The sequence below is a fragment of the Thunnus thynnus genome, chromosome 20 (genome assembly GCF_963924715.1).
Source record: "Thunnus thynnus chromosome 20, fThuThy2.1, whole genome shotgun sequence".
Classification (NCBI taxonomy): domain Eukaryota; kingdom Metazoa; phylum Chordata; class Actinopteri; order Scombriformes; family Scombridae; genus Thunnus; species Thunnus thynnus.
In genome coordinates this window covers 23,317,580-23,331,939 of record NC_089536.1, presented here as the reverse complement: position 1 = coordinate 23,331,939, position 14,360 = coordinate 23,317,580, and the positions used below count along the sequence as shown (strand labels likewise).

General features: G+C 39.1%; 1 protein-coding gene across 6 annotated transcripts in view; it reads right to left on the bottom strand.

Moving 5' to 3' along the window:
- wu:fj29h11 (uncharacterized) overlaps positions 1-14,360 on the bottom strand; it is a 42,854-nt gene that overhangs the window by 8,628 nt on the left and 19,866 nt on the right. For 5 of the 6 annotated variants that reach the window (XM_067575637.1, XM_067575641.1, XM_067575639.1 and 2 more), the window contains 10 exons: positions 13,509-13,659; positions 12,977-13,225; positions 12,141-12,353; positions 8,391-8,572; positions 7,963-8,146; positions 6,377-6,519; positions 4,131-4,312; positions 1,554-1,813; positions 1,174-1,411; positions 907-1,090 (listed from right to left, as the gene is read on the bottom strand). In XM_067575637.1, coding sequence (XP_067431738.1) covers positions 907-1,090; positions 1,174-1,411; positions 1,554-1,813; positions 4,131-4,312; positions 6,377-6,519; positions 7,963-8,146; positions 8,391-8,572; positions 12,141-12,353; positions 12,977-13,225; positions 13,509-13,659 — 1,986 coding nt within the window. The remainder of the gene's footprint in view (positions 1-906; positions 1,091-1,173; positions 1,412-1,553; positions 1,814-4,130; positions 4,313-6,376; positions 6,520-7,962; positions 8,147-8,390; positions 8,573-12,140; positions 12,354-12,976; positions 13,226-13,508; positions 13,660-14,360) is intronic. The other variant, XM_067575638.1, reaches the window with a different exon arrangement.

Below are 14,360 nucleotides of genomic sequence, written 5' to 3'. Positions count from 1 at the left end.
CTTCAAAGGCCAAGAGGCACATTATTAACTAATTTCATTAGGTTGTGGTTAAAGGTGACTTTATAAAGCCCCTTTCACCACCAGCACATCCACTGTGCAGTATTTCCCCAAATGCGTGGAAGTCCATCAGAGTTCAGGGTAACGTTAGCGGTTCTTTCCTGCTTTTATTAGGATTCAGGGAAGTTCACACTTCATTAACCCCAGCCAACGTTACCTGAGATAGCGTTACACTACATCTGTTAGTCCTCACGCTATTGTTGTAAAGTCAGAACCTCCATTTGAAAACAAACAAGTATAGATATGTAAGCTAAGCAGTTAAACTGGGTGTTAACATGTTGGAACAAAATAACAGTCAGATTTTTCCTTATATTAATAACACTAATCCTAACTCACCCTATACTGCAATAAAAAATACTGTTTCTTTATTTCTATGTCTTCTACTTAGATCATCACCTGGTGAGGATGCTGACGTTTTGTCTGGCAGCTTTAGCCTTGATGTTTTAGCATGATATTACTGTATATATGTAGTGATCAAGTGCATATTTAAGATTCTTTTACAGGGTTCTCCTTTTAAAAAGAGACAGAAACACTAAAAAGTCAGCTGGAGACAGAGTTTTAAATTAACTCATGAAGCTAACATTAACTTAATTAGCTAGCTAGCTACAGCTGATAAAATCTGCTAACGACAGTTGTCATTTCAGCTATCAAGAGTTTTGAGTGGTATTTCTGCAACCGTTATCATTGCAAACTACTTATGTGCCATGCACGAACTGGCGTTTGACAGGCGTAGTAACATTAACTAAGGGGGGCGGGGGCGGGGCTTAGCAAACAACCAAATTAAACAGTTTAATGAGTCTAAGAAACATGGAGACAGATTTCTGGGAAAACAATAATAGAGCAGCGTACTCTGATGAAGAAGTCTTTCATTCCTTCCAGTGGATTGTAGAAAGGCGCCAGGACTTTGGGGTCCTGGACGGGGCTGTCTGGTCCATGGGTCAGCTGTCTGTAGCGCTGGAACATTGACGTTGGGTCACTCCAACACACCTCCTTCAGGTGGTAGAAGCATCCTGAACACCAGTCATCTTTACGCCTGAGGAGATAAAGTACAACTTTAGGCCTCAGGTGTTTAAGACACTAACCTGAAATATTATGCTGATATAGCTGACGACATACTTGTTGTACTCTATGAATACAGCGGGAGTATGCTGGAACAGCTCCTTCAGGCTGCTCTGGGGACAGTTTGTATGCAGATAGGTGTAGACGTTGTGAATGTGCTGAACTGTGGAGGAGAAATTCACCCCCTCTGACTCATTCTCATCTAGTCTCTCCTCCGGGTTATCTGCTTCTGGTTTGGTGCACCACTCCTTCAGGTAGTTAATCAGAGCATCCACTGAGATACTTTCTCTCATTCCTAAAAGACAGCAAAGACAGTGACAGACAAACTGTCTATTTTGTAACTGATTTAAAATAACCTGCAGCAAATATAGGATAATCAATAGCCACAAGTATTGTATGGACAACAGAGACCCACATCATAGAAGACACATTCTTACCTAGGGCTCTACTGAACTCGCTGGGGTCCATGTCCACATAACAGACATGTGTTCCCAGCAGGCTGGTGACCTCAGGTGAGGTAAGGTAGACTGAGTTTGGACAGAGGTACTTTCTCTCTCTCTTTTCTCCTTCCCTTGGGCGATAGGCCGGCACCCATTCAAGACGACACAAGAAGTGGTAGAAGGAGGACTTGGTACTTTTGGTAGATCGTCCATCACTGTCAATCACCTGGGCTGTGAGGTACTGAGAATAGCGATGTCTGGAAGGATGGGAAAGGTTATGGTGAGTACTGGTTTTTAATTATTAACCATTATCTTCAGCGGGATGCTGCTACACAACGACCACAAGATACATTTGATATAGCATCAGATAACTTATAGATCATGTGATTACAATGCATGGATGACAACCTCTTCAACTGTAGCTCAGTGATCTTGATGCCACTTGTGACGGCTCAATAACATGGAAGAACTGTGTGACCTACATTCCTCTATATAGTAGTCAAGAGCGTTGCACGTGCTTAATGGTCAGAGTTAAATGCAGTGAGAAATTCTCATCTACACTGTAAAGAAAAATCATCCCATGTCAAACTGACCAGAGCAATAGATGACAGTTATGCTTCATGTGTGCCTATAGAGCTTTATTTTTATTTTTTTTAAGTAAATTTAGCTTCTGTCTGTCCTGTGATAGACACGCAGCCTGTTGAAATGTTTCCCTGCCTATTGTCTAATGCATGCTGTGATAAACTCTAGCCTGCTTATCCACTTAGTAAATACAGATATAACAATTATGTCTGGATGGCTTTTCTTTGTTACAATGTATTTTTTTAAAAGTACTCAAAAGCTTTTAAATTCTACATAATTTCTCCACTTCAGGCTGTGCCCATGTCCCTTAACTTTACTTAACTCTATTTTACATCATGTTAATTGCCTAGAGGGTATCCACTAAGCACTTGAGGGCAGAATCCTTAAGCTAAAACATCTCTTTATTGTGGTTTTATGAAGTTGATATGGCTCACGTGTTAGTTAACAGTTGCCTTTTTACACATCCAATAAACATGGAGCAATATTAGCATACGTTTGGAGCCATGTTTCCATGCACTTGATGAACTGAAGACCAATATTCACTCTCCTTCAACCTCTCTTAAGGTATTCACCGATATCTGAGACAACTGGTGTTTAGCTGCTACATGCCCCACTCTGTTTACCAGCTAGTCACTGTCTTTGGTGCTGGGCAGGTAGCGCACAGTGGGTTTATCGGAGACTCTTTTGTCTTTGTTGGCTGCAGCTGAAAACAATGTTGATGAGAGCTGTGAGAGCTTTAAAGTACTGCACTAGCATTGAGATTACTGCCAAACAATTTCTAAAGCATACTGACAGTGTTTACTTTCAGGCAGAAAAAGGTTTCCATACATAACAAGCACTATGACTGATTGGGCTGTTTGTCTGGATTTTTCCCAGCTTGTAACAGCTCAGAAAGGTTTCTTACATTGTGGTGTTCTGCTCTGATGAAATACTGCATGGTGAACATACAATGTGATTGATCAAACAATCACCTGCTGAGCTGAATCAGACAGATCCTGACACATCTCATCTTGTTATCTATGACAGTTTCAACAATCGTCTCACTCATTAAATACATGCTCTTTGGTGTGTGATGTAGCACAACTGCTCATTTTCCCTGAAGCTTAATAAGCCTATATTTCATAAAAACGCAGTGATCTCTTCTGCCATTATTTCAGGTGAAGCTGATGCAGTGGAGACTGCCAACTGATTTGAAAAGTCTGCCACTGCGGTGCATTGGAGTAGCTGCTGGAGAGCAACACCATCTGTCACTTGAAAGTCTGCGTCTCATCAGAACTGCATTCTTAAACTACGCTGTCGAAAATTCTGATCCAAGAAGACACACAAAAAGCTTGGACATTGTGAAAAGCACAATGAGAACAGCTGCAATATAAAACTCGACGGCCTGCTTTGGGAAATGGTCGACAGTCATGATAAATGAGCTAAAACGTGCAAAAATGACAGTGTGATCCTTTAATTATTCATCCAACTGTGATATAGAGGAGTGGTTGGTAGGAAGTTGCACACAGGATGTAATTTAAGCTTTAACTCCTGTACTTCACTGACTGTGTGTGCTGTTCACCAGTATGAGCTTGTGAGCTTTAGATGACCTCCTTACCTGAATTGCTGTCATCTACTATAACAGTAACTCACGAGATGAAGCAGAGATAAGAGCAACTAAATCCAGACTCATTAATCCCCACACTGATCTCTCAGGCGACATCAAACCCAAACAAAAGGCTGATGTGTCACCGCATTTCGCTTACTTTTAACTGTCAGAAAATGCCCCGACTGTACCCCAGTAATAACTTAATGGCCGCAGTAAAAAGGATGGGAATTGCTACCTGACCCTGACTAACCCCAAATCCATTATCTTCTTTAACCAAGCCATTATTTTTGGCCATTAGGTTTCCAAAATATGGCACCCACTGAATGCACCTGCTTGTCAAATGGGACAACATTCAGCGGTCAGGACATGACACAGGAGGATAAATATGTAGGTGTGTGTGTTACCCAGTATCCCAGTTGGTCGCCAGCAGCTCCAGCAAGGCCATTCTCTGTTCCAAGAGGATGGGGGCAGACAGCTGAGCTGTGGCCAGAGCATGAAACTCCTCACAGGGGTAGTCATCAAGCACATAGTCCTCCCCTGAATTTTGGCGCCACATTGTACTTTCCACTGACCAGGGGCTGGAGGTCTGGAGTAGGAGTGGTGAAAACAATGTAGAACAGTATGGCTTAAACAAAACACATATGGTAACTGAACTGGTCAGGACATACCATTGAAGTACTGCTTTACAATTTTCCAAGTCTGTCATAAAACAACAGTCAGGTGCCCAGATGAACATTGAAATACATTTTTCTTTCTGTAATTATCCTTCCTGTTCATTCTGACCATTAGAAGATCTCTTCATAATGCACTTACAATGTAAGTGATGGGGGACAAAATCCACAGTCCTCCTTATGTGCAAAATGTGTTTATCGATATATGAGTTTATCTGAAGCTAATATGAAGCTTCAGCGTCCAAATGAGTCAAATCCATTGACTGTATATAATATTTATATACAATGGTCAATTCAAGTAGATATCTTTCAATGTTACAGTTTTAGTGCCAAAGTCCCTCTTTTTGTTACTATACTTCCACTGCAGCTCAACAGGGAAACACTGTCTGAGGAAACACAAAGAGGGAATTTGATGCTAAAAGAGTGTAAATGTGTCAGATATCCACTTCATATGACTAACTCGGACTGCTGAAGCCTCATATAAGCTTCACATCAACTTTTAAATGCATTTTTGCACAAAATGACCCATGAATGTGGACATACTGTGGATTTTGGCCTCCATCACTTACATTGAAAGCACATTTGAAGGAGATCTTTTAATATCCAGTATGAACAGGAGGAATGATTACAGCGAGGAAAACCTCTTTCACTGTTCATATGGACACCTGACTGTTGTTTTAAGACACACTCGAAAAACTGTGAACCTGACCTTTAAGCTGCACAAACATTATAACTGTGTGAATGACTTGACAGTTAATATCTCCAATGGCAGCCCATTTCAAAGTACTAAAGTGCTACATGGGCTGGTTACTTTCTTTTTGATGATCCATTTTTCAGACCTTATTTCAGCATATACACCTGAACACTTTATACTTTCTCTTGATTCCAGTGACTTATCCATCCCCATCCATCCATTTGGTTTAACCATGTGTCTGCACTTTTGGTTTTAAATATAATGTTTCTATTGTTTAATCATTTATATAATAATTAAAATGGTTGTCAATTTTATAATGTATTTTTTAAATTACTTATTCCATGCTCTCATCTTCTCCTCATGATCTACTAATTCTGCTTTAGTACTGTGAACTTCCATTTATGGCTGCAACTACTCTCATTGTATATTAATCTGACTATTATATTTACAATTAGTATAGAAGACCATTTTCCCCAAAAGAAAAATACTCTGCTGAGGTCAAAAATGAACTTTGTACTTCAGATTAATCAATGGATTATTTCAGCGTAATTTCCACTATTTTCATTATATTTTGCTCCTGATCAGAGGAGGACAGTAATGTCAACCACAAATCAGAACCCTACTTAGAAGTTGTGCCCTGCCATACCAAATGACTAACATGATTAAACTTCATTCTGCTTGTTTATTTGAAACAAATATGTAGTTTTACAGTTGATCCCAAAGTATATGTACCTGTCATGTACATTTTAAAACCTTTTTTTAAGCAGGAATAGTACAACCGCTGTCTTTCCCATATTGCGTGATGGCAGTATCAGTCACACAACGACTGATGGTATCATAACAAATCCACACACTATCCCTTTTAGCTGCAGCCCAGGCTAAAACAGGCATCAGGAATGTCTGACCTGTGCAGCCTCAGCTCGATCTGTGACACGTCCCATCAGTCACCTGCTTTTTCTGCTTATCTTCAAAGCAGCTATTGATCTCTCTAGTCTTTCTGTGACTCATAATGGTTAGTAACTTCATCCTTTAATCACTACCTTATTCAACCTGATGAGTCACATTAAGTTTCTAATGCAGAGGAAGATTCTGTTTTGCTTCTGGTGTCCATGCAACCAGTAAATATTGTGTCCTTATGTAACACATTCATAGCCTTTTATCTTCTGTTCTCACAGGTACGGCTGTCGTGACCTTGGTCTGGTCTTTTTGTGCTAATATAGTAGCATCTTTGCAGCATGAGTTGAATGTGATCTCTGAGGTAACAGTTAAGCAATGTCCTCCTCACCAGTTCTTTCGCAGTGAGTGTTCGTCTCTCTTTGCGGATGATGAGGCCGTCTCTGACTCCCAGTCTGCTGAACAGCTCTCTCCATCCTGCTACATCGCCGTCTGTCTCCACGTAGCAGGGACTCAGCAAAACCCAATCACAGCCTGGGGAATGGGTGAGGAGACAAGACAGGTAGCAGGGTAAGAGTTTATAAGAGGAAGAATCTGGTGAACAAACATGAGTAAATGATGAGAAGGCCATTACTTTTTGACACCAATGAATATTTAAAACAATGTGAAACATTTGTATAATTAATCAAGTATCACAGGCACTCTGCTGCAGTGATTTGTAGTTGCTGCAATGTGCTTAAGACCTATGGGTGGAAAATCACTTGCAGTAACTTTTTTGCTCCACAGAAAATCCAGACAGAAAGATACAAAAAAAATAGCATTATGTTCTCTGAGACAAGAATCAATCAGATTAATCAGAAAGATGTTTTTCTTCTGGAAAACCACTTGCAGTAACAACAGCAGCGATGTTACAATGACACTCGTCTTTGCCATGAACTCATTTGTTAATGTTGCCTGAAGGCAATCAAAGGATTGATATCACAGCTGATCAATATTTTACATTAACTCTTTACTTTCCCCTTTTGTGCTCCATCTAAGTTAAGTGTCATGACTGTATGTCATAAACTGACATTAACATGTAGGTACATGTTAGCAGTTATTTTACACAGGAAATTATTTCAAATTGAAAAATAAAAGATATTCCTGGAATGTCAGAGTTTTCCAGCAGGTAATTTAAAAAGATTATGATGATGCATCACTTTAAAGTGAGAGTATAAAGTGTGTACTGTATTTATGTATTACATATAGTATTAGTAGTGGTAATTGTAGTATTAATATAACAAAGGTATAAACAATTAATTTTAAAATTCATGGATGAATTCAATTTAGATGCTTCAGCTTCTTTAATATTCTTTAACTGTGAAATGTGCAGTTGTATTAAACTGAAAATGTAAGTATTGGATGACAATAGTTATCAGCACATATGCAACATTAAATGCCTCCAATCATGAACCAGGGGAACAAAAACATTATCAGGGTGTCCCTAGTTGATTATAATAATACTGCTAGAGGACAACTGCAATGTATCCACAATGTAAAAGTACAGATGTTTAAAAATGATGTCTTTAAATGGGCAGAAGAAGTAGTTTGTGAATGTAGCCCCTCTGTAGGCCACTTACATAACACACACTCACAAACTCACTCTACCAACCCCGTTCAATACTCCCAGGCATTACATGCTTTCTTTAACCCTAACAATGGAAGCAAAACCTCACATGACACCACAAACCACACACACACACACACATATACACACACAGTTGATGTCCTAAATGTCCCCAGGAGTAAAGCTAGCTGTGGACAGCCAGAAACATGCCTTGGTGATTGTTTTGGATATTTTATCATTCTTTCTAGGGCCATCATGGATACTGAACAATAGCTGGAGAAGTACAAGGATTCATGTTCAATTGCATCAACCTTTGTACAGGTGTAGTATGTGTGTGTGTGTGTGTGTGTGTCACTACTGAGAACTCGTACCAGGCAGTCTCTTTGGTAGGTTGATGTTGCCGTACTCCTCAGTGAAGTGCACCCTGTCCAGCTCTGGGCACAGCAGACCCCTGTTGGTGAGGACGGGTATTGCAGTGTCTGAGTACTCCCGGCTGGAGGAGGAATGCTGCTTGATGAAAACCAAGTAACTCACAACCACTGCTTCAGGCTTCGACTGGTGGTGAAATCAGTAGGGGGATGAGGTCATAGGAGCAAGAGGAGGACAATGAGAGAAAGACATTCAAGTCAAATATGATGGACTTGTTTTTGAGCATTAAACTTGCTTTAATACAATTATTTCCATTTTACACAAAACACACAACAATTTCACCTCAAATGTGCATGAAATGGTCTTGGTATTACTTTTGACACAGATGGAAACACAGTGGATGCAGTGTACATACAGTATGCTACTGTACCTTCCATTTGTTGTTCCGTATTGAAGGATAGATGTGCTGTTCCAGCAGCTCTTGAGGCTCCAGTTCATGAACACCGAGTCTTCTCAGCAGCTCTCGCACCTGCTGACTCTCCAGAGGCTCCACACAGCTCAGCAGAGAGGGGTGAACTACGTTCACATCCTTGTACAATGCAGACAAAGGTCCTGTATGCAGAAAAAGATGACATATGGGAGGAAATATGGATTAAAACCACAACTCCAGCCTAAAAAATTAACACTTCTGACCAAGTGTCACATAAATTCAACATTTTCAACTTTGTACCAGTAGTTTTTGTTGCAGTGCTGTTGTATTGGATAGATTGTGGGTGATATTATTTCCACCACTCAAATGTATTGAACATTTTAGTATCTATATAAAGCTTGTAAGCCTTCCAGCACTACTAAAATGTTTCCATTCATTTCATAATGTATGCCTTAAAGAGAACATTTTGCAACACATTCAGAGAGAAGCAGACGACTGCTGCAGTAGCAATCAGTTTTCAAGTAGACATTCATTTTTCTAATGTCAAGTCTCACTTTGACCTGGATTTAAGGAATATAAGATTCTTTGTGAATCTGAATAAAATTTACTGTAAATTTACAGTTTCTTGGAATTTTAACATGCAAATAAATGATAATACAATGTATATTGTGTATATGTACAGTATATATGTGTATATATAATGACATAAAGACACACACCTAAATATGTGTTGCCAAAAGCCTCCGGTGACCTATTTTTCTACAGACTGGCATCTGAAAGAGCATTTCCCCACTGATCTCTGTACTGCTCAATATTTCAGAGGAACACCATGTTTAACCCAGCTGTCTCTCTGAAGCTATCGCACACAGCTCTGTACACTTGACTTCACCTTTAAGCAGGGCTTGAGGTTTGCACTGCACAGTGAAACTCAAACTACATTCAATGACCTGAAAAGCAGCCCAAGTCAAGAATTCATTGCTATTACAGTCTATCATTTCCTGTCTACTTTTACATCATTATTTGTTCATTTTGTATTTTCAGTGACAGAAGAGTCACATATACTTGAAAAGGGAAGTTTTCAGGCCTGAGAATGCCACCCGAACAGCGATTTTGTGATACTTTACTACTGTCCACCATGCATAACTGCTACTACATACTTATTTTAAGATGTATACCAGTGATCTAGTGTTGCACCTATAAAGTTGGGGCACTCACAACAAATTAAAAAAGAATGACCAAAATGGAAGCAGCAGAGCCTGAGGTGTCCTGACTTTTAGTGTCTTGTATGGGTCATGCTCCAAAAACTCTGGATCCTACATTTCCCAGCTTACATCTTTCATCAGACGCTCCCGGCCTGGTAAATGCTGCATGCCACAAAGTTTGCTACAGTATGCAGGTTTTCTATGAAAAGTCCAAGCAAAGATAAATCTGATGACATCATCAGGGTTATTTCTTATTATAAAAGCAAAAAGACATTATAAAACTGTTTTCAATAGCTGAGTTGTCCCCACATTGAGTAAACTAGTGTTAAAGAGTTCTCCTTAAAATGTTAATTTAGTGATGAGACAATTAGTCCATTGTGGTTGTAATTTATGGACAAATTTGATATTCAATCAGTTGTTTAAATCATTTGTCAAACAACAAAACTAAGACTCTACAGACATGCTAGCAGCCATATAAGACTGTACTCACAGCAGTGCTTTAAGCTGAATGCTAACGTCAACATATTAACAAGCTCACAATTAACATTTCCATTTAGCATTAGACACTTTTATCCAAAGCCATGTACATCTGAGAGCTGATACAACACAATGACAATGTTAACATGCTGTTTAATAGGTTTAATTTTTACCACGTTTACCATCTTAGTTTAGCGTGTTAGCATGCTAACATTTACTTATTAGCACTAAACACAAAGTACAACTGAGGCTGATGGTAATGTTATAGTTTTACCGGACAAAAAACAAAAAAGTGGACAAATTAAAACTTTAACCTGATCAAAAAGTCACTAATAGTAAAAAAGAAAAGTCAGGGGATATGAAGAGTTGTTACAATTTATTCTGAGGGGATCATGAATATCTGAACCAAATTTCAAGGCGATCCATCTAGTAGTTGTTCAAATATTTCAGTCTGGACCAAAGTGGCGGACCAACCAAACTACACTTTCATCCCTAGAATCATGGCGTTAACGTGGCTAAAACATTTATAAATACAATAATAATAATTAATAATAAAGAAACTGCTTAAGCTATTAAAGTGTGAGGATTTGTTGGTTTTGTCTGTTTTATATCATTGTAAACTGAATATATTTGTGGTTTAAGCTGTTGATCAGACAAAAAGAAACATTTTGAAGATGTGACTTTAGTCTGAGAAATTATGATCACCATTCTTCCCTCATTTATAATCATAATCCATTGATTTAATACAATACAGACAAAAAATGTGATAGACAACTACCACTAAATATAAACTGACATTAGAGTAAGTTAATAATTATTATTTACTACTAATTACTGTATTTGCCTGATCAGTTACTTGACCAGAGTTTTCTGCCTCCAAGATATTTGTGATGCTCATGTGAAGCACTGGAGCGAGATGCTAAACGAGGTAAAACACTAAAGAAGAGCCAATTCTGAGTCAAACATAAGTATTCTGTGTGTAAGACACCGAAACCACTTACACTACATGACTATTAAAGCCAGCAAACTGCAGTGGTGAGATGCTTACATCAGAGTGTAAAAATCAATTATTCATGCTTGCCATTCTTAACCTCTTCTTTGGCTACTGTTTTTGAACGTGATGACGCGAAACATGGGTGTCTTCTGTGTGTGCATGTTCTGATGTGTTTTACTTATTCTTAGAGAGAGGTGAAGCCTGTCATACACCTACGTCACTGCCCTGAGCGTCTGTGAATGTGCTGACTTCTAAAAGAACAGAAACAGCTGTTGACGCAGGTCCTTAAAGAGGGTTCACAGTCTCTTGACGAATAACACAGGCTCTGCTTCTATAACAGAAAGTTTTAATCCGTCCTACAGCCTGAGTTACAATGTCAGAGTCTCTTCGGTCCAAATGTACCATTTAATTCAAAATGCTATTTTTATTGTTATTATTTTATTGTTATTCTTGTGAAGTATCACCATCATTCTCAGCCTCAGGAAGTATTTCACTGCTGAGCTTTATGAGCACAGATGGAGAGCTGTACATGTGCACCTCTCACCATCACTAAGGTGATATATATATTTATCTATTTTTGTTTGCCTACATCAGTTTATCACATTTTGGGAAACTGGAAACCTGTGAAATGCACACAATGCTGTCTCATTTCTTATTCTTCCTTTTATTCTGTATGCACTTGACAACATTTCATCCACTAATGGGCTTCCTCAGGTGAAGGTGAGAGTGTGAGTACAGCTGCATGTTGGACCTATTTTTAGCGATGTTGTAGTGTTCTAGGAACAAGACAGCAGTGTGCAGCTATTTTTTCATCTTTTTGATTTAGTCTCATGACTATTTAAAATCATACAGTGTTTTAATGCAAAAACCAAAAATATCTGTAAATATTTGTGGGGCAAAATTATTTGACACGTGAAAACAACTAAATTTGCAATAAAATGACCAAGCACATGTCACACGTCTAAACTTCCATTGTCATGGTAGCATCTGAGGTGTGTGATATCTGAGATATTGTTACTACTACTAAATATAATGATATATTCTCACAATTAATAAGTTGAATAAATGTACAATTACCAGTCTGCGCTTGAGCTTTCTTTTTCTGGGTCTTGGTTTCTTCCATTGGAAAGAACACTCCCTCCCCGTTTAGTGCCACCAAACGTCCGTCGGCCAGAGGGATTATGGGTAGATCCCTAAGACTCTGCAAGATGGAGTCTACCTCTCCGTAGCCATGCTCCAGAGCTCGGAAGTTGCAAACCAGCAGCCTGGCCAGCTGACGCAGGCCATCCTCTAGAGGAAAGATAAAGGCTTAGTGTCAATGACTACTGTACATTATACTACATGAAAATGAGTCACGTCTTAAATATTGCAACATTAAGAGCCATGAGTGGCTGTGTCAGGGTGAGGCTCCAGACTTTCAGTGCATAAAAAAACATAGTGTTGCTTAGGGAAAGCACTGAACTGATCAAGATCCATATTGCTTTGATGAGCAATTTTAGCAATTATCATTATGAGGCAATTGAGCCACCTGGTGTCCCATCATGATGTTTCAAACTGAAACAACAATGTTAATGAGGCCAATAATAAAGCTAATTATAGTAGCAAGGAAATATTTCAGCGTCACTTTACTGCGCTCATGTATACATGATCCTCATTGAGAAATGATATTATACAGCAAAGTGCCCCAAAATCTATCCAGATCCAACATCTGACAATATCACACTCCATGTGTGAAATGCATGTTGTTACTACCTTTCATTTTCCTTGTTTTTTGTGCTCTACAACCCCACAGACACCCCTATAGCAATATATGCACCAAAATAAAAAATCCAAAGTCTATCACTGTATAAAAGCTTCTGTGTTTTTACAGTGAACACATAGCACAGTGCTGTTATGCCCCCTAATGCACACACCTGAATGGATGCCTCCTGCTCTCATCAGCTCCCTGGCCATGGCTGTGGTTACCGTAGTAACATCAGACCCCCTCAGGTTTCGAACTCCCAGGTGAGAGAGCAGGGAGTTAGGTGGGGCGGGACTTAGCCCGGGATGAAGATAGGACAGAGACAGATGCTTTTCGAGCTCGTCTCCACCGATCACGTCGCGGATCACGGCGTCCTGACAGACGGCCACTTGGGACGGCAGCTTGTACACAACCTTTCCATCTGAGAGAGAAAGCACGGACTTCGATAACGTGGCTGATATGGACACAGTTTTCACATGTTGGCAGGTAATAAGAGAGAAACACAAACTACAGACTAACACATTTACTGAGGGTTACATACAGCGTTTTCAAGTCACTGAGTAGATGCAAAGAGGAAAAACAAACAAAAAAAGTTTTTAATGAACAGGGCTCCATGTTTTGGTGTCTTTTCTTTAGGTGTGTCTTGGTGTATTTACTTTCTAATTCAATGTATTAAACCTTTAATTGTTTTGAACTTTAAATACCTGAGCTGAGTGTAGGCAGGAAGGCCTTGCCCTTGAGCAGCTGAATAATCTGCCCGGCAACAGGCTTGAAGAAGTCCAACACCTCGTCAGGCAGGGGGATAAACTGCAGGAACTGGCAGAGACCCTTCATCCCCCTGAACTCTGGATGATCCTGGAACAAAGAGAAAGCATGACATTAGTTTAAAGAAAAACAATAGTCAAGGATTAGTCCGTATTACTTTATCATGTTGATTCATGAGCCTTGGTTTACTTTAACTGCAAGAGAATGAGGCCTTTATTTGAAATAGGCTTACATAAGAGATAAGTCTGTATTTATGAGTATATTTGATCATATTTCAGTAAAATATCTTGCTGTTTTATGATCTGCTCCTGTTTTAACTTGCTGTTATTGCTGATAACGTCCACTTCCACAACACTATCAGTACTTCAACAGATGTCATTCTCACTGATCTGCTGTTGTAAGACTGTTGTCTCTGCCAGGAACATGTTTTCATTCATTCATTATTCCCTGTTGCTTCCATTTTGTCAATATTTGATCACTACCGAACCATTTAAGTGGTTCAAAAGGTATAATCCCTCCCATTCCTGGCAGGGATTTTAACTTCAAACAGCTGCAGGAAGTATTGAGTTTCATTGATGGGAACTTAAATATTACTGAGAAAAAAACAGTAGGGTAGAAACCATCAGAATTAATAAGTGAATGAAAACTGTTTAATCTCAAAGCAGCAGATTGGTATGTATGTAAGTATGACATAACTGTGAAATGTACATTACACTGAATTTACCACAAGACCTATGACAGTAGTCCTCAATGTTTTCCACTTTTATACTTTTCATATATTATACTTTTTC